Source organism: Pseudophryne corroboree, chromosome 3 (genome assembly GCF_028390025.1).
Source record: "Pseudophryne corroboree isolate aPseCor3 chromosome 3, aPseCor3.hap2, whole genome shotgun sequence".
Classification (NCBI taxonomy): domain Eukaryota; kingdom Metazoa; phylum Chordata; class Amphibia; order Anura; family Myobatrachidae; genus Pseudophryne; species Pseudophryne corroboree.
In genome coordinates this window covers 32695960-32715370 of record NC_086446.1, presented here as the reverse complement: position 1 = coordinate 32715370, position 19411 = coordinate 32695960, and the positions used below count along the sequence as shown (strand labels likewise).

At 47.6% G+C, this 19411-nt stretch overlaps 1 protein-coding gene across 2 annotated transcripts; it reads left to right on the top strand.

The window, feature by feature from the left end:
• The first annotated feature begins 1782 nt into the window (after window positions 1-1782).
• On the top strand, window positions 1783-18279 carry LOC135054615 (zinc finger protein OZF-like). Of its 2 annotated transcripts, none has more exons than XM_063957813.1 (7): window positions 1783-1936; window positions 3123-3289; window positions 3848-4039; window positions 5641-5719; window positions 5825-5922; window positions 6072-6183; window positions 17145-18279. In XM_063957813.1, the coding sequence occupies exons 2-7, from the start codon at window positions 3212-3214 to the stop codon at window positions 18203-18205; spliced, it is 1620 nt and encodes a 539-aa protein (XP_063813883.1). In that variant the 5' UTR covers window positions 1783-1936; window positions 3123-3211; the 3' UTR covers window positions 18206-18279. The 2 variants fall into 2 exon arrangements, with proteins under 2 accessions (XP_063813883.1, XP_063813884.1); XM_063957814.1 differs by lacking the exon at window positions 1783-1936 and adding an exon at window positions 2201-2521.
• Window positions 18280-19411: the final 1132 nt, after the last annotated feature.

Below are 19411 nucleotides of genomic sequence, written 5' to 3'. Positions count from 1 at the left end.
AGTGTCAGATGTAAAGTCCATTTACCTCTCACATATAGTGTCAGGTATTATTTTATTAATTTTGTAGACACATTCTTCTAATAATCCGGATATCAGAATCACCAATGGGTCTCTCACTTAATAGTGTCAGGCCCCGGTGATAATCTATAGGGTAGAGTGACCCCTGTTCATCTGCTTTAGTGTCTTGAGTTTTCTCACCAATCAACGTCGGACCCAAATCAATTATTCAAAAAATATTTTACAAATAATATTGATTCTCCCCTTCCCTTTAGAATATTTGCTCCTTTATTTCAATTATATTTGGAGTCCCAAATTGAATGTTACGTATGACGTGCATTTACCCAGTCAGTCTGAGTGTATTATGTTTAGTGTATCTTGTTCTGTCCACTCAACCAGACAGTGATAACTTAGCAAGAATTATATGTACGTTATGTCCAATACCTCTGTGACATACGTTCCAATTATAGGTCATGATCTCATAGCATCATAGTACCACATTTAGTGTAGGTACATTATATATATATATATATATATATATAAAAAAGACGCAGAAGGCTGGCACTCCTTTAGATGAAAAACAGCTGCCCCAGTGCCATCCAAGAAATTAATTACACGCACTTGTGGTTCCTAGGGAAGAAATAGCACTCTCCCAATAGCAAAAAGAACCAGGCGGCACTCTGAGGACTTGTGCAAAAAAAGATAACTTTTAGTGAGAAATCACATAGATGTAAGGCATAGCTTTGCCGACGTTTCAGCGCCACGCAGGGCGCTTTTCTCAAGGCTGTATGCTGAGAAAAGCGCCCTGCGTGGCGCTGAAACGTCGGCAAAGCTATGCCTTACATCTATGTGATTTCTCACTAAAAGTTATCTTTTTTTGCACAAGTCCTCAGGGTGCCGCCTGGTACTTTTTGCTATTGGGAGAGTGCTATTTCCTCCCTAGGAACCACAAGTGCGTGTATGTGTGTGTATATATATATATATATATATATATATATATATATATATATATATATATATCACAAATTTCTCAGATTAGCAACGATAGAATGATAATAGATATTCACAATATATGGAACTCATAGGGTGGTACATGGGGATCAGTACGTAATCCCGCAGGACGGAATCTCGACTGGCACAATGATGAATATTTCTCCTAGATGGGAGATGCTACTATACAGTATGAAACAATATATTTCCCCCTATAATCTGCTGTGAGACACCTATATAATAGATACCTAGGATTGGTTTCAATAGTACAACACAAAAAAATCGTATCTATTATCCAATACACTGGGCCGTGTTTATATATCTGTACACATAGCCGACACTTTATTATTATTTCATGCTATTCTGGTATAATTAAACTCATATAGTGCACTATGTATGCAGCTAACACATGAAGTCTATGTATAAATTATTAGTATAAAGTTAGAACAAGGAAGATATACTAAACATAATACACTCAGCTTGACAGAGTAAATGTACGTCATATATATTACCTACCTACACCTCCCTGACCCCCTGTATCCCCCCCCCCCCCCTGTATGGGGAGACACGCAGCAGCTGGGGGCAGCGGGCAGGCTGCAGGGGGGGAGCAGTCACCGCACATCAGCTACATGCTCCCATCTCACCCGCTATTCCTTCACATACACCCCATCACCCGCTGCTCCCCCCTCCCTGTATCCCAGCCTCGTCTCCATGGATACCCCACCACGTGACCCGCACTTCCCATATGCCGAGCCTCGCACCTGCCGCCACTCCCCTCACGTGACCCGCACTTCCTGTATGCAAAGGCAGCCTCGCACCTGCCGCCACTCCTCCTCACGTGACCCGCACTTCCTGTATGCCAAGCCTCGCTCCCAGCTGCGCGCCCTCTGACCTCTGTCACTCTCCTCCCCCTGGTGATTGCTGCCAGTGACCGGGCTCCTCTGCTACAGTGAGTTCTGTCCTTCCTCTGCCTGTCCCCTGTCTGCCTGCTACTGGGAGAGGGGCGGTGACTGGTACTGGGAAAGGGGGGGACTGGTACTGGGAGAGGGGGTGACTGGTAATGGGAGAGAGGGGGGGTGACTGGTAATGGGAGAGAGGGGGGGTGACTGGTACTGGGAGAGGGGGGGGTGACTGGTACTGGGAGAGGGGGGGGGTGACTGGTACTGGGAGAGAGGGGGGGGTGACTGGTACTGGAAGAGAGGGGGTGACTGACACTTATATTGGTAGAGGGAGGCGGTGAATGGTACTTGTACTGGGAGAGGAAGAGGGGCACTGGTACAGGCAGAGATGGATTTGATGTAATGTGGGGTGACATACTGGTAGAGAGTGGGGTTGTTTGGTACTGGGAGAAAAGTATGACATACAGGGAGATTGAGTATACTGATACTGGGAGGGAGTTGAGAGACTGGGAGAAGGTGTGACTGGTTCTGGGAGGGAGGTGTGAGTGGTACCTGACAGATAACATGGGCAAAGGTAGTGCAACTTGCTGAAGCTAGCGGATGATAACCAATTCAGTACTGAACCAAAGGCATGGGTGAGCAGACAGAGGGGTCTGTATACATGGTGGTGTCTGTTCCTAGCTGTATATAGCTAGACATTTCCTGTCCCCCTCTGTAGAAGGTGTAACGTTTCCCCTGTCTGATTCCTGCAGCCCCATAGTTAGCAGTGTGGTCTAAGCAGTGTTCAAGTGTTTGGAGACCAAAATGATCTTAATGCCTGGGATGAATGTAAAATCTAGATCAGTAACATTCAGTTTGTGCATTTGTAAAAGAATTCAAGTGGGTCAAATGACACCAAATATGTCTCGACAGAGTTGTACCGGCACACCTGTGTATTGCCGAGATCCACTGCCCGATGGTGTATGCCGGGACAATGTTTAGGGGCTCTTGCACCTACAATTAGCATTGGGATTGTGATGTCAGCTATGTCGTTTGTATGTGCAGGACTGGGTGTGGAGAGCTGGACACGTACTGGCAGCGTATCCTGGAAATACCCCTGTGAGCCCGTTCCAACTCTGGTCTCGGAAGATCTGAGAAATTCTAACCAGGGCTCTGTGGCTCAGGGGAAATAGGAGGATGTAATGGTCACTCAGTGTACTCTGTGGTACTTATACTAATAATTAAATTTATTCCTAGACTACTGTGCAGTGAGGACCAAGTGCCTATTATACTGGGGATCACATCAGGGTGTAACCTGTCCTGTATAAATCACTAATTCACTGAGGATGGACATGGACAATGGAACTGTGACTCAGAGGATACTACATCTCACCCTGGAGATAATCTACCTGCTGACTGGGGAGGTGAGAAGATCTGGGAGTGTCACAGTGACATCACGTATATCTATAGTAATAATACAGGGACATGACTGGGGAGGTGATCTGGGAGTGTCACAGTGACATCACTTATCTATAGTAATAATACAGGGACATGACTGGGGAGGGGATCTGGGAGTGTCACAGTGACATCACTTATAGCTATAGTAATAATACAGGGACATGACTGGGGAGGTGAGGGGATCTGGGAGCGTCACAGTGACATCACTTATATCTATAGTAATAATACAGGGACATGACTGTGGAGGTGAGGGGATCTGGGAGCATCACAATGACATCACTTATAACTATAGTAATAATAAAGGGAGGTGAGGGGATCTGGGAGCGTCACAGTGACATCACTTATATCTAGTAATAAGACAGGGACACGACTGGGGAAGTGAGGGGATCTGGGAGTGTCACAGTGACATTGTATTTGTAAAATCAACCCTTCTTGTATATTATGGGAAATGATCACCTTAACAAACAGTCCTATTTATGTGCAGGTTAATTGACCTTTTCATTGATGTCTCCCCCAATACACAGGAATACACAGTAGTGAAAAAGACATCCGGTCAGCATGAGACACCCAGCAGCCGTCCCCATGTGTCAGGAGAACTGAGCAGGACCCAGAGCCCCATCACGGTTCCTCCACCTCACTCACTGATACATGAGAGGCACAATGACCAGAAGATCCTGGAACTCACCAACAAGATCATTCAGCTGCTGACTGGAGAGGTGACTGCTGGGAATGGGACATTATACAGTAACACCAGGGGATGTGTCTGGGTGATGACTGGAGAGGTGACTGCTGGGAATGGGACATTATACAGTAACACCAGGGGACGTGTCTGGGTGATGACTGGAGAGGTGACTGCTGGGTATGGGACATTATACAGTAACACCTGGGGATGTGCCTGGGTGATGACTGGAGAGGTGACTGCTGGGAATGGGGCATTATACAGTAACACCAGGGGATGTGTCTGGGTGATGACTGGAGAGGTGAATGCTGGGAATGGGGCATTATACAGTAACACGAGGGGATGTGTCTGGGTGATGACTGGAGAGGTGACTGCTGGGAATGGGTCATTATACAGTAACACCAGGGGACGTGTCTGGGTGATGACTGGAGAGGTGACTGCTGGGAATGGGACATTATACAGTAACACCAGGAGATGTGTCTGGGTGATGACTGGAGAGGTGACTGCTGGGTATGGGACATTATACAGTAACACCTGGGGATGTGTCTGGGTGATGACTGGAGAGGTGACTGCTGGGAATGGGACATTATACAGTAACACCAGGTGACGTGTCTGGGTGATGACCGGAGAGGTGACTGCAGGGAATGGGGCATTATACAGTAACACCAGGGGACGTGTCTGGGTGATGACTGGAGAGGTGACTGCTGGGAATGGGGCATTATACAGTAACACCAGGGGACGTGTCTGGGTGATGACTGGAGAGGTGACTGCTGGGAATGGGACATTATACCGTAACACCAGGGGACGTGTCTGGGTGATGACTGGAGAGGTGACTGCTGGGAATGGGACATTATACAGTAACACCAGGGGATGTGTCTGGGTGATGACAGGAGATGTGACTGCTGGGAATGGGGCATTATACAGATAACACCAGGGGACGTGTCTGGGTGATGACTGGAGAGGTGACTGCTGGGAATGGGACATTATACAGTAACACCAGGGGATGTGTCTGGGTGATGACCGGAGAGGTGACTGCTGGGAATGGGGCATTATACAGTAACACCAGGGCATGTGTCCGGGTGATGACTGGAGAGGTGACTGCTGGGAAAGGGACATTATACAGTAACACCAGGGGATGTGTCTGGGTGATGACTGGAGAGGTGACTGCTGGGAATGGGACATTATACAGTAACACCAGGGGATGTGTCTGGGTGATGACTGGAGAGGTGACTGCTGGGAATGGGACATTATACAGTAACACAAGGGGACGTGTCTGGGTGATGACTGGAAAGGTGACTGCTGGGAATGGGACGTTATACAGTAACACCAGGGGACGTGTTTGGGTGATGACCGGAGAGGTGACTGCTGGGAATGGGACATTATACAGTAACACCAGGGGACGTGTTTGGGTGGGACATTATACAGTAACACCAGGGGATGTGTCTGTGTGGTGACTGCTGGGAATGGGACATTATACAGTAACACCAGGGGACGTGTCTGGGTGATGACTGGAGAGGTGACTGCTGGGAATGGGACATTATACAGTAACACCAGGGGATGTCTGGGTGATGACTGTATCATTGTGTGTGTCAGGTTCCTGTAAGGTGTCAGGATGTCACTGTCTATCTCTCCATGCAGGAGAGGGAGTATATAGAGGAACACAGGGGTCTGTACAAGGACGTGATGATGGAGAATCACCGGCCCCTCACCTCACTGGGTAAGAGGAGACCGTCGTGTATTACACAGGGGAGAGCAGGTATGGGGGCCCCTATATATACACACATCATCTGATAATCACATATATACACTGTGTCTCCTACAGATGGACCCAGTAACAGAGATACCCCAGAGAGATGTCCCCGTCCTCTGTATTCCCAGGATTGTGCAGAGGAGAATCACAGTATCCCACAGCAGGATCAGGTAGGTGGGATGTAGGGTCTCACTAATATACCAAAGTGACTGTCACTATATAATCTGTAGAGAAGCTGTGTGTCTTTTATACTATTATTCTACTGTTTAAGCTAAGATATTGGAATCAGACAATTTTTCATGTTTTATGAACTATTTAGGGTGAAGATGTGGCTAATATGAAGGTAGAAGATACAGAGGGAGAAGAAGACACATATGTGAGGGGTGGTCAGCAGTGTAAGGAGGAGAAAATCCCTACAGATATCAGCACAGGTGAGTAATAAACATAGAGAAGAGTCACCTATGCTCCTCCTTGGTCACTACAGCAATCTCTTAGCCTACACCCTCCTCTGTCAGTGCAAAATAATGAAGCAAATGTATCTGCCCAGTTTAAGAGTTAGGAGCCGTCAGCCCCTATTATACTCCTGCTCTCCCCTCTTATCATGTCACTATGTGTTACCAGCCCATAGATCTGACCAGTATCCTCCCCACACTCTCTGGTGTATCTCATACATCAGGAGCCATCAGCCCCTATTATACTCCTGCTCTCCCCCCTCACATCATGTCACTATGTGTTACCAGCCCAGAGATCTGACCAGTCTCCTCCCCACACTCTCTGGTGTTTCTCATACATCAGGACCCAGCACCCCCTATTATACTCGTGCTCTCCCCCTCACATCATGTCACTGTGTGTTACCAGCCCAGAGATCCTACCAGTCTCCTCCCCACACTCTCTGGTGTATCTCATACATCAGGAACCATCAGCCCCTATTATACTCCTGCTCTCCCCCTCTCATCATGTCACTGTGTGTTACCAGCCCAGAGATCTGACCAGTCTCCTCCCCACACTCTCTGGTGTATCTCATACATCAGGAGCCATCATCCCCTATTATACTCCTGCTGTCCCCCTCACATCATGTTACTGTGTGTTACCAGCCCAGAGATCTGACCAGTCTCCTCCCCACACTCTCTGGTGTATCTCATACATCAGGAGCCATCAGCCCCTATTATACTCCTGCTCTCCCCCTCACATCATGTCACTGTGTTACCAGCCCAGAGATCTGACCAGTCTCCTCCCCGCACACTCTGATGTATCTCATACATCAGGAGCCATCAGCCCCTATTAGACTCATGCTCTCCCCCTAACATCGTTTATCAAGGCTTGCTAAAGCTACAGTGAAATGCGCGCATTGGCGTTATGTCTTCTCTAATGTTATATGTCAGCTTCCTAACATTGGGAAGCAAGAGAAATTGTGAAGTCAGTCAGTGAGTGAGGTCATCTTTTTTTTATATATATATATATATATATATATATATATATATATATATAATATATATATATCTCTATACTGCTCAAATAAATAAAGGGAACACTTAAACAACACAATGTAACTCCAAGTCAATCACACTTCTGTGAAATCAAACTGTCTACTTAGGAAGCAACACTGATTGACAATCCGTTTCACATGCTGTTGTGCACATGGAATAGACAACAGGTGGAAATAATAGGCAATTAGCAAGACACCCCCAATAAAGGAGTTGTTCTGCAGGTGGTGACCACAGACCACTTCTCAGCTCCTATGCTATCTGGCTGATGTTTTGGTCACTTTTGAAAGCTGGCGGTGCTTTCACTCTAGTGGTAGCATGAGACGGAGTCTACAACACACACAAGTGGCTCAGCTAGTGCAGCTCATCCAGGATGGCACATCAATGCGAGCTGCGGCAAGAAGGTTTGCTGTGTCTGTCAGCGTAGTGTCCAGAGCATGGAGGCGCTACCAGGAGACAGGCCAGTACATCAGGAGACGTGGAGGAGGCCGTAGGAGGGCAACAACCCAGCAGAAGGACCACTACCTTAAATGGGCAGACTAGATGGACCAAGTGGTTCTTATCTGTCGTTTCTGTGTTTCTACCTCCGCCTTTGTGCAAGGAGGAACAGGAGGAGCACTGCCAGAGCCCTGCAAAATGACCTCCAGCAAGCCACAAATGTGCATGTGTCTACTCAAATGATCAGAAACAGACTCCATGAGGGTGGTATGAGGGCCTGATGTCCACAGTTGGGGGTTGTGCTTACAGCCCAACACCGTGCAGGACGTTTGGCATTTGCCAGGGAACACCAAGATTGGCAAATTTGCCACTGGCGCCCTGTGCTCTTCACAGATGAAAGCAGGTTCTCACTAAGCACATGTGACAGAGTCTGAAGATGCCAAGGAGAACGTTCTGCTGCCTGCAACATCCTCCAGCATGACCGGTTTGGCAGTGGGTCAGTAATGGTGTGGGGTGGCATTTCTTTGGGGGGGCCGCACAGCCCTCCATGTGCTCGCCAGAGGTAGCCTGACTGCCATTAGGTACCGAGTTGAAATCCTCAGACCCCTTGTGAGACCATATGCTGGTGCGGTTGGCCCTGGGTTCCTCCTAATGCAGGACACTGCTAGACCTCATGTGGCTGGAGTGTGTCAGCAGTTCCTGCAAGACGAAGGCATTGATGCTATGGACTGGCCCGCCTGTTCCCCAGACCTGAATCCAATTGAGCACATCTGGGACATCATGTCTTGCACCACAGACTGTCCAGGAGTTGGGGGATGCTTTAGTCCAGGTCTGGGAGGAGATCCCTCAGGAGACCATCCGCCACCTCATCAGGAACATGCCCAGGTGTTGTAGGGAGGTCATTTAGGCACGTGGAGGCCACACACACTACTGAGCCTCATTTTGATTTGTTTTAAGGACATTACATCAAAGTTGGATCAGCCTGTAGTGTGTTTTTCCACTTTAATTTTGAGTGTGACCTCCCATGGGTTAATAAATTTGATTTCCATTGATAGGACACTGAGCTCCAGAGGGGATCGAACGTTCCCCGCCAAAGAGGATCGCTCACCCCGGCAGCATGCCGCCTCCCCCTTACAAAGACAGAAGATCAGTGGCGAGCCAGTCACCAGCCCCCCCGAGCAAGCAGGGAGCCGGTGTGAAGATGGCGGCAACAGGGTATTGAGCGCAGTACTAGAAAGATTCTGGTTGCTTTCCCCTTCCCTGAGGAGGATAGGAAAAAGTGGGAAAACCCACCCATAGTTGACGCGTCTGTATCCAGACTCTCAAAAAAGGTGGTTTTACCTGTTGCAGGATCTACCGCATTAAAAGAACCGGCTGATCGCAAAATTGACACTATGCTCAAATCCATATACACGGCTTCAGAGGCTATTCTACGTCCTACTATTGCCTGTGCATGGATTTCCAAAGATTTAGTAAAGTAATCAGGCACGTTACTTGAGGATTTGGATACAATGGATGAAAGTGACGTTGATTTGTTTTACGTAACATTCAGGATTCTGCAGAATTTATGGTGGAATCCATGAAAGACCTGCGTTTCATGGCTGCAGGAATTTCTTTCTTCAGCTGCATCACAGTCCTTTCAGGCTGCTAAAACAAGAAATGCCAAGCCGTCCAACACCTTCTTTAGAGGAGGTCGACCAAAATCCAAGAAACCTGCTGCGGGTTCCCAGGAACAGAAGCCTGCTTCAGGTACGCCAAAATCTATGGCATGACAGTGGGCCGAGCGGCCTTGAGGTGGGGGCGAGACTCAGGCATTTCAGTCACATCTGGGTGTCGTCCGGCCTGGATCCCTGGGTGCAAGATATTGTGTCCATTGGGTACAGGCTGGAGTTTCAAGACCTTCCTCCTCACGATTCTTCAAATCAGGCCTACCAGCTTTGCTGGCGGACAGGGCTATCCTACAGGAAGCCATCCAGAAGTTGGTGGAGTCACAGGTCATTGTACCAGTTCCTTCCTGTTTGCAAAACAAAGGTTACTATTCGAACCTTTTTGTGGTTCCGAAACTGGATGGTTCGGTCAGGCCCATTCTGAACTTGAAATCGCTAAACCCCTTTCTGTGGGAGTTCAAGTTCAAAATGGAGTCTCTGAGGGCGGTGATAAAAGGTCTGGAAGAGGGGGAATTCCTGGTATCCCTGGATATCAAGGATGCGTACCTCCACATTCCGATTTGGCCGCCGCATCAAGCTTTTCTCCGATTCGCACTGTTACAGTCATTTTCAGTTCCAGGCCCTACCATTCGGCCTCTCCACAGCACCGAGGGTCTTCACCAAGGTGATGGCGAGATGATGGTTCTCCGCAGACAGGGGGTGAATATAATTCCATATCTGGACGATCTGCCGATAAAGGCATCGTCCAGGGAGAAGCTGTTACAGTCCATTGTGCGCACGACCCATCTGCTCAGGGAACACTGTTAGATCCTGAACCTTCCAAAATCACATTTGGAGCCGAGCAGGAGGTTGTCCTTTCTGGGAATGTTGCTCGACATGGAAGTGCAGAGGGTGTTTCTTCAGGAGGAGAAAGTGTTGGTGATACAAACAATGGTCCGGGATGTCCTGAAGCCAGCCCGGGTGTCAGTTCATCAGTGCATTCGCCTTCTGGGGAAGATGGTGGCCTCTTAAGAGGCTCTGCAGTACGGGTGGTATCATGCTTGGCCCTTCTAACTGGATCTCCTGGACAAGTGGCCGGGATCTCATCTACACGTGCACCAGAGAATACGTCTGTCACCAAAGGCCAGGATCTCACTCCTCTGCTGGCTACCATTACCTCACCTTCTGGAGGGCTGCAGGTTCGGGATTCAGGACTGGATCCTTCTAACCATGGATGCAAGTCTCCGGGGCTGGGGCGCAGTCACTCAAGGGGAGACCTTCCAAGGAAGGTGGTCAAGTCTGGAAGCCAGCCTACCAATAAACATTCTGGAACTGAGAGCCGTCTACAGCAGTCTTCTCCAAGCAGCCCATCTTCTGCGAGACCGGGCCATTCAAGTATAGTCTGACAATGTCACGACAGTAGGTTACATAAACCGACAGGGCGGAGCAGAGCTGCAATGTCAGAGGTACCAAGAATCATACTCTGGACAGAAAAACACGCGTTGGCGCTGTCATCAATCTTCATTCCGGGAGTTGACAACTGGGAAGCGGACTTCCTCAGCAGACACGATCTACATCCTGGAGAGTGAGGACTCCAGCCGGAGGTGTTCACGGAGGTAACAGATCTTTTGGGTGTACCTCAAATAGACATGATGGCCTCTTGTCTCAATAAGAAGCTTTGGCGGTATTGTTCCACGTCGAGGGACCCGCAAGCCATGGCGATGGTCGCCCTAGTGAATCCGTGGGTGTTCCGGTCGGTGTACGTGTTTCCTCCACTTCCACTCATTCCAAGAGTTCTAGCACTCATAAGGAGAACAAGAGTTCGGGCGATCCTCATTGCTCCTGACTGGCCAAGGAGGGCTTGGTACGCGGATCTTCTGGATCTACTGCAAGAAGAGCCAAGGCCTCTTCCTCTTTGGGAGGACCTGCTGCAGCAGGGGCCGTTCGCTTATCAAGACTTACCGTGGCTACGTTTGACGGCATGGAGGTTGAAAGCCAGATATTAGCTTGGAAGGGCATTCCGAACAAGGTTATTCCTACCCTAATAGAGGCTAGGAAAGGAGTAACGTCTAAACATTACCATCGTATTTGGAAAAAATATGTATCTTGCTGTGAGTCCAAGAAGTTTCCTATGGTGGAGTTTCAACTGGGACGGTTTCTCCACTTCAAGCTAGTTAGCTTGGTTTGCCTTGTGTGTGAGCTGGTGTGAATCTCGCCATTATCTGTATAAAATTCTTCTCTATAAGTTGTCCGTCTCCTTGGTCACAGTTTCTAGACTGAGTCTGGTAGGAGGGGCATAGAGGGAGGAGCCAGCCCACACACTCAAACTCTTAAAGTGCCAATGGCTCCTAGTGGACCAATCTATACCGCATGGTACTAATGTGGACCTCAGCATCCTCTACGGACTACGAGAAAAGGATTTACCGTTGGGTAATTAAAATCCTATTTTTTTTCTCTGTGTATTTCAGTCACCATATACCAGTTTAATCCTCTGTGTTCTGTATTTGCAGTCACACTCCATAGGGGTTTTTGTCAGGTACTGTGTCTGGCTATATTGTACTGTTACGCCCTAAGGCTACGTTTCCAAATAATGTCTGCTACACAGGGCGGGAGATCCGTGGCTGATCCTGCGTTATGCAGTGTTGACGCCGCGGATTTATTTGCGGAAAATATTCCAGCTGAGGGTCCAGGTAACGGGGGTTCTGTACCCCTCAGTCAGTCTGCAGCAGCGGTGGTACACCAAAACCCACCTTGGGCTGCTCTTTCTAATATACTGACTATGCTAGCAACGAGACTTACGCCCCCCTGTGGGACCTCCTGTGCCATTACAATCACATTTTGTCCCTGTCGTAAATCCGCCATGGGCGGATGCTCTGTCGACTCAGTTACAGCAGTTAAATCAGTCTTTGGTTTCCCAAAATCCTAACCCTCGCACTCCTAAGAGGACCATTTCTTCTTCACAATCAACTCATGTTTCGGATACTTCATCCGATGAAGATGGGGTTTATACTGATCCATCAGACACTGATGCAGATGCTTCTGATGAGGAATCTACAATGCAGGTTGATGTTCCTGACCTATTGGACTCTATCAAACTGATTCTTCAGATTGATGACGAAACTGTCCCTCCAGATACGTCTAAGAAACCTGATAAGTTCAAACGTCAGAAGGTTATTAAATTAGTTTTGCCACATTCACATTCCCATATGTCAGGAATCCTGAGAGTCTCCAGGAAAGAAATTCTCCCTGTGTAAAAAGAAGCTAGCTCGTTATCCCCTCTCTGCAGAGTTAAGTAAAATTTGGGAAACCCCACCACCGGTGGACTCGCATGTAGCTCGTCTTGTGGTGTCTTTTATCTGCCTGTCACTACCATCACCTCTCTGAAGGAACCGACGGATAAGCGTGTGGAGGGTTGCTTGAAGTCTATTTACACTTTTTTGCGGGTGCCATACATAGACCCACTATAGCAGCTTCTTGGGCTGCAAAAGGTATTGAAGCCTGGGTTCAAGCTGTTGTGGCAGAGCTACCTCGGAATTTTTCTGATAATGGCAGACAGTGTCTTTCATATATTACCACAGCCTCTCATTACATTCAGGAAGCAGCCTCTGATGGGTGTTCTGGCGGCCAAAGCGTCTACTACGTCCATTCTGGCTCGCCTGATTCTATGATTGCGGTCCTGGTCGTTAGACCTGGACTCTAAAAAGACCTGGAGGTGATCCCTTTTAAGGGAGACATACTGTTTGGGGAAGATTTTAACAAGATTGTTGCTGACTTAGCGTCTGTTAAGACTGCATGTCTGCCAAGTACTAATCCTTCGGCTCCAAAGGCTAAAAGTACCTCCTTTTGTTCCTTTCGACTTCCAAGTAAAGCAAAGGGTCAGGCGTACCCGAAACAGGCTCACACTTCCAAAACCTCTAAGCCCAAACCTAAACGTTCTTGGGCCCCAGGGTGGGAGGCCGACTTCTGCAGTTCGCCCGGGTATGATTGCAGACCACTTCGGACGCCTGGGTGAGGGAAGTCGTGACTCGCGGATACGCCATCTCTTTCAAGACATGTCCCTCTCACCAGTTTTGCTCGACAATTATCCCTTCGGATCCGTTAAAGGCAAAAACTCTACATTTGGTGGTACAATCCCCCCTGGACACAGGAGTGGTAGTGCCGGTGCCTCTGTCTCAGAGGGGCAGGGGGTACTATTCAACGCTATTCCTAGTTCCGAAGCCGAATGGAACCTCCCAACCCATTCTTAACCTCAAGTCTTTGAACAAATTTGTGAAGGTATCCAAATTCCGTATAGGAAACTCTTCGCTCTATTGTTCTGGCTTTGGAGCCCGGGGACTATATGGTATCCCTGGACATACAGGATGCTTACCTGCACTTACCTATTGCCATGTCGCATCAGCAGTATCTGCGGTTTGCTATTGGCAACCTACATTATCAATTCCAAGCCTTGCCTTTTGGACAGATCACAGCTCCTCGGATCTTCACCAAGGTCGTGGCAGTCACGACGGCCATTCTCCGTCGTCAAGGCATCAGGATCCTGCCATGTCTGGACGACTTGCTGATCCTGGCGAACTCCCCAGAGGTTCTCATCCGTCATCTAGAACTGACGATCCAATTCCAACAAGAACACGGATGGCTCATCAATTGGAAGAAATCTTCGCTGGTCCCTGCTCAGAACATGGTGCACCAGGGGGCATTCCTGGACACACACAACCACGTTTGTTCTGGTCTCCAGAGAAGGTCCTGAAACTCCAGGACAGGATACGATGGTTCCTCTCTCGCCCAAGAGTGTCAATACACTCAGCGATGCAAGTTCTAGGCCTCATGGTGTCTGCTTTCAACATGGTGGAGTACGCTCAATTTCATTCCCGCCCTCTGCAGAGGTTAATCCTTTCCAAGTGGGACGGCCTGCCTCACTGGATAAGATCTCACATGATGTCCTTGACTCCGGAGATTCGTCTGTCACTGAGTTGGTGGCTACAGGACCAACGATTGAGCAGGAGTCGTCCCTTCTGGATCTCCAACTGGGTCCTCCTAATGATGAATGCCAGTCTGCGGGGTTGGGGCACGGTGTTGGAGCAACACTCTCTTCAGGCTCGGTGGACCAGGGAGGAATCCCTCCTCCTGATAAATATTCTGAAGTTGCGGGCAGTGTTCAGTGCTATGAAGCTTGCCCTGCCTCTGGTACAGAACAGGCCTGATCAAGTACAGTCGGACAATGCCACAACGGTGGCATACATAAATCATCAAGGTGGCACTCGAAGCCGCATGGCAAAGTTGGAAGTGTCAAAGATTCTTCAATGGGCAGAACGCCATCTGCCAGCCATATCGGCAGTGTTCATTCCGGGGTACCTCAACTGGCAAGCGGACTTCCTCAGTTGTCAGGACGTACACGCCGGAGTGTTTAAACTCCTAGTGGACAAGTGGGGCCTACCGGATGTAGACCTGATGGTATCTCGACACAATCACAAGGTTCCGGTCTTCTGAGCAAGGACAAGGGATCCTCCAGCAGCGTTCGTGGATGCACTGGCAATTCCATGGAACTTTTATCTGCCGTTCGTGTTCCCTCCGGTGTCACTCCTGCCCAGGGTAATAAGGAAGTTCAAGCAAGAAGGAGGAATACTACTTCTAATCGCTCCATCGTGGCCCAGACGACTTTGCTTCTTAAACCTGCAGGATCTCTCGATAGAGCGTCCTCTTCTACTTCCGCAACGCCCAGACCTCCTCGTTCAGGGCCCTTGTGTCTACCAGGATCTGGCCCGACTGGCTTTGACGGCGTGGCTCTTGAAGCTTCACTCCTGATGGCCAAAGGATTTTCTGAAGCGGTCATTCAAACTATGTTGAAAGCCCGTAAACCATTGGCTCGGATTTATTATATAGTCTGGAATTCTTACTTAACCTAGTGTGTGGCAAAAAATTATGATGCATACAAGTTCAGTACTGCCAAACTTATGGCTTTTCTGCAACAGGGCCTGGACTTAGGCCTTCGTTTGGCCTCCCTCAAGGTTCATATTTCAGCCTTGTTGTGTGGTTTCAGATAAAAATGACATCTCTGCCTCCCTATGATCCCTCCTGTGGCTCCTTGGGATATGTCCGTCGTTCTGAATGCCTTGCAAGAGTCTCCATTTGAACCTCTTGAGTCTGTGGACCTTAAATGGCTTACACTAAAGATCTGTGTTTTTACTAGCTATTGCCTCTGCTCGACGGGTTTCAGACTTGGGTGCCTTATTCTGTCGGTCACCCTTTCTGAGTTTTCTCCGTGACCGTGCGGTTCTTAGAACTCTCTCTGTTTATCTACCTAAGGTGTCGTCTTTCCAACTTAACCAAGAGATTGTGGTTTCAGCCTTCATCTCTCCTGGTTTGTCCTTCAAAGAGCGGTCTTTGGATGTGGTACGGGCGCTCCGTATCTATGTGAAGAGAACCGCCTCTCTTTGGTGATCTGATTCTCTCTTTGGCCTTTTTGGTTTCTACAAACGTGGCTGGCCTGCCAATAAGCAGACCTTGGCCAGATGGATTACAATGGTGATTGCACAAGCTTACGTAAAGGCTGGTCTCTCAGCTCCTGCTGCTATCAAGGCCCATTCTTCTTGGTCTGTTGGACCTTCTTGGGCGGCCCTCCGTGGCTCGTCCGCAGAACAATTGTGCATGGCGGCTACGTGGTCCTCAGTGAACACGTTTATCAGGTTCTGTGCTTTTGATACTTCTGCCTCCCAGGATGCTTCCTTTGGACGCTGGGTTCTTGTGCCCGCTACACTGCATCCCCTCCCATGAGGAACTGCTTTAGGACATCCCCGATGTTATTCCCTGTGGAATACCAGTGTACCCCACTGCAGAAAAGGAGATTTATGGTAAGACTTACCATTGTTAAATCTCTTTCTGCGAGATACACTCGATTCCATAGGGTGCCCACCCTGACGCGCTTCTTTGGGTTGGTATGGCCGCTGGTACCTTCTCCTGTCATGAGAATGTGGTTTTATGTGGCTAACATCTTTCGTCTCTTTACCTGCTACTGCATTGGACTGGTTAACAAAACTGAGCTCCAGTGCCTGCAGGCGGGGATATAGAGGAGGCGGTGCAGTGCATCCTGGGAGCAGTCAAAGCTTTAGCCTGTTGGTGCCTCGAATCAAGATCCAACTCTACACCCCTGATGTTATTCCCTGTGGAATCTAGTGTAACTCGCAGAAAGGGAAATATATATATTGTGTGTGTATGTATGTATGTATGTATGTATGTATGTATGTGTGTATATATATATATATATATATATCCAACAATTGAGTCGGCACTCACATAACTGACCAGAATATACTTTGCTCGGGTGCCATCCATAGAGTTACGCACTCCAACATGCACACAAAAGGAAAGGCGGCACTCACGAGTCCTTGTAGAGAAGAATAATTCAGACGGACATCGTCACATGCATACATACACTATAAGAGCATGTCCACTCTTTACATATACACTCATTACATGCAGGCTTTGCAAAATTTCCAGCCTGACTAGCAACTTGATAACTAGGGCCTAATTCAGACCTGATCGCAAAATCTTTCTCTAATGGGCAAAACCATGTGCACTGCAGGTGGGGCAGATGTAACATGTGCAGAGAGAGTTAGATTTGGGTGGGTTATTTTGTTTCTGTGCAGAATAAATACTGGCTACTATTTTTTTACACTGCAATTTAGATTTCATTTTATGTACATGTAAAATTTTATAAACTGTATTCTGGAAATTGAAATGAAACAACTGAGCATCTTCAACTCACTAACAGTATGATCATTTACTGCTCAAGATAACAAAATTCTATTTTCATACATTTATTTCCAGGAGATGGAGGTACAAGCGTGAAGACCTCAGAGGGAGATCTTGTTTTGTCTCCAGACTTTCAAATACAAGATAACATCAGCCAGGATTCTACAAGAGACATCCCCAGTACTCTAAATATACATCACAGTGCTGATCTATCATCTGATCCCTCTAATATTGGGGAATGTTCTCCTGATAACTCAAATATTGTTACACATAATGCTGGTCTTACAGGTGATTCAGTCTTTATCTGCTCTGAATGTGGTAAAAGTTTTGAATATCAGTCAGTGTTTGTTAGACATCAGAGAAGTCACACAGGTGAGAGGCCGTTTCCATGTTCAGTGTGTGGGAAATGTTTTACACAGAAATCATATCTCGTTACACATGAGAGAAGTCACACAGGCGAGAAACCATTTGCATGTTCTGAATGTGGAAAACGTTTTACATCAAAATATTATCTTGTAATACATGAGAGAAGTCACACAGGTGAGAGGCCATTTCCATGTTCTCTGTGTGGAAAACGTTTTACATCAAAATCAGATCTTGTTCTTCATGAGAGAATTCACACCGGTGAGAAACCATTTTCATGTTCTGAATGTGGAAAACATTTTACATCGAAATCATATCTTGTTACACATGAGAGAAGTCACACGGGTGAGAGGCCATTCCCATGTTTCGAATGTGGAAAACGTTTTATGTTGAAATCACAACTTGTTATACATGAGAGAAGCCACACAGGAGAGAAACCATTTCCATGTTCTGAATGTGGAAAACGTTTTACATTGAAATCACAACTTGTTACACATGAAAGAAGCCACACAGGAGAGAAACCATTTCCATGTTCTTTGTGTGGGAAATGCTTTTCACAGAAATCGCATCTTGCTAGACATGAGAGAAGCCACATAGGAGAGAAACCGTTTCCATGTTCTGTGTGTGGGAAATGCTTTTCACAGAAAGCACATCTTGTTACACACGAGAGAAGTCACACAGGCGAGAAACCATATTCATGTTCTGAGTGTGGGGAATGTTTTACTTGGAAATCCCATCTTGTTAAACATCAGAGTATTCACACAGGTGTGTAACCATTTCTGTGTACTGAGGGTTTGATTTGGATTTGTTTTGTAAATATAAAATAAATATAATGGTTTGCATACAAGTCGGTGGTGTCCGACGCAGAATTCCTGGACCTGGCTGTCTGGATCTAATGGCCAGTGTAAGCTTTGCTTGCGCACACTGACCAAGATCTGCAACCATCATGAGTTGCAGTGGTTATGTAATGCTGCGGCTTCAGACGCAGCCCTCTGATCTCACAGATACGGGCAGGAGGTGCCTTATCTCCTACAGATGCTGCTGTTGCATATTATTAGTACAGTGTTGCACAGCTGCTTCTCTGCATCTGCGCAATTCCTTATAACTCGAAATCAGGTCCTGAGTGTGGAAAATACTTTACACTGAGATCATATCTTGTTACACATCAGATAATCCACATAATGATAGCGGATTGGCATGTGGTGATAACTGGTTTCCATTGGTTCATGTCTGAGAGGAATGTACATAGGACTGTGTAACAGAGTATTTATGTAGTCTCCATATTAGATATATTTCTGTGCATTTCCTGATGCATCATTCCAGTATTATATTACATGGCATTCTCTGCTTAGAGAAATAAGAAAGCAGCTCGCCCAGTGTAATTAGCATTTTAGCAAGGTCACACACAGGGCACAATAGGTCTGACTACATCCTGTACGGAGACACGCCCACAGGTGGGACAGAAGTTGGATATACCATCTGAACCACAGAGCTCACACTCTCTCTTCCAGAGACACCCTCTCACACAGATGCAGCGAGACGCGGTTCACAGAAACATTGCACAAATGCAACTAGACGCGGCTCACAGACACATTGCACAGATGCAGCGAGACGTGGCGCAGACACATTGCACAGATGCAGTGAGACGCGGATCACAGACACATTGCACAGATGCAGCGAGACGCGGCTCAGACACATTGCACAGGTGCAGCTAGACACGGCTCACAGACACATTGCACAGATGCAGCTAGACACGGCTCACCGATACATTGCACAGATGCAGCTAGACACGGCTCACAGACACATTGCACAGTTGCAGCTACAAACACCAGGCTTCTTGTAATTAGCATTTTAGCAAGGTCACACACAGGGCACAATAGGTCTGACTACATCCTGTACGGAGACACGCCCACAGGTGGGACAGAAGTTGGATATACCATCTGAACCACAGAGCTCCCACTCTCTCTTCCAGAGACACC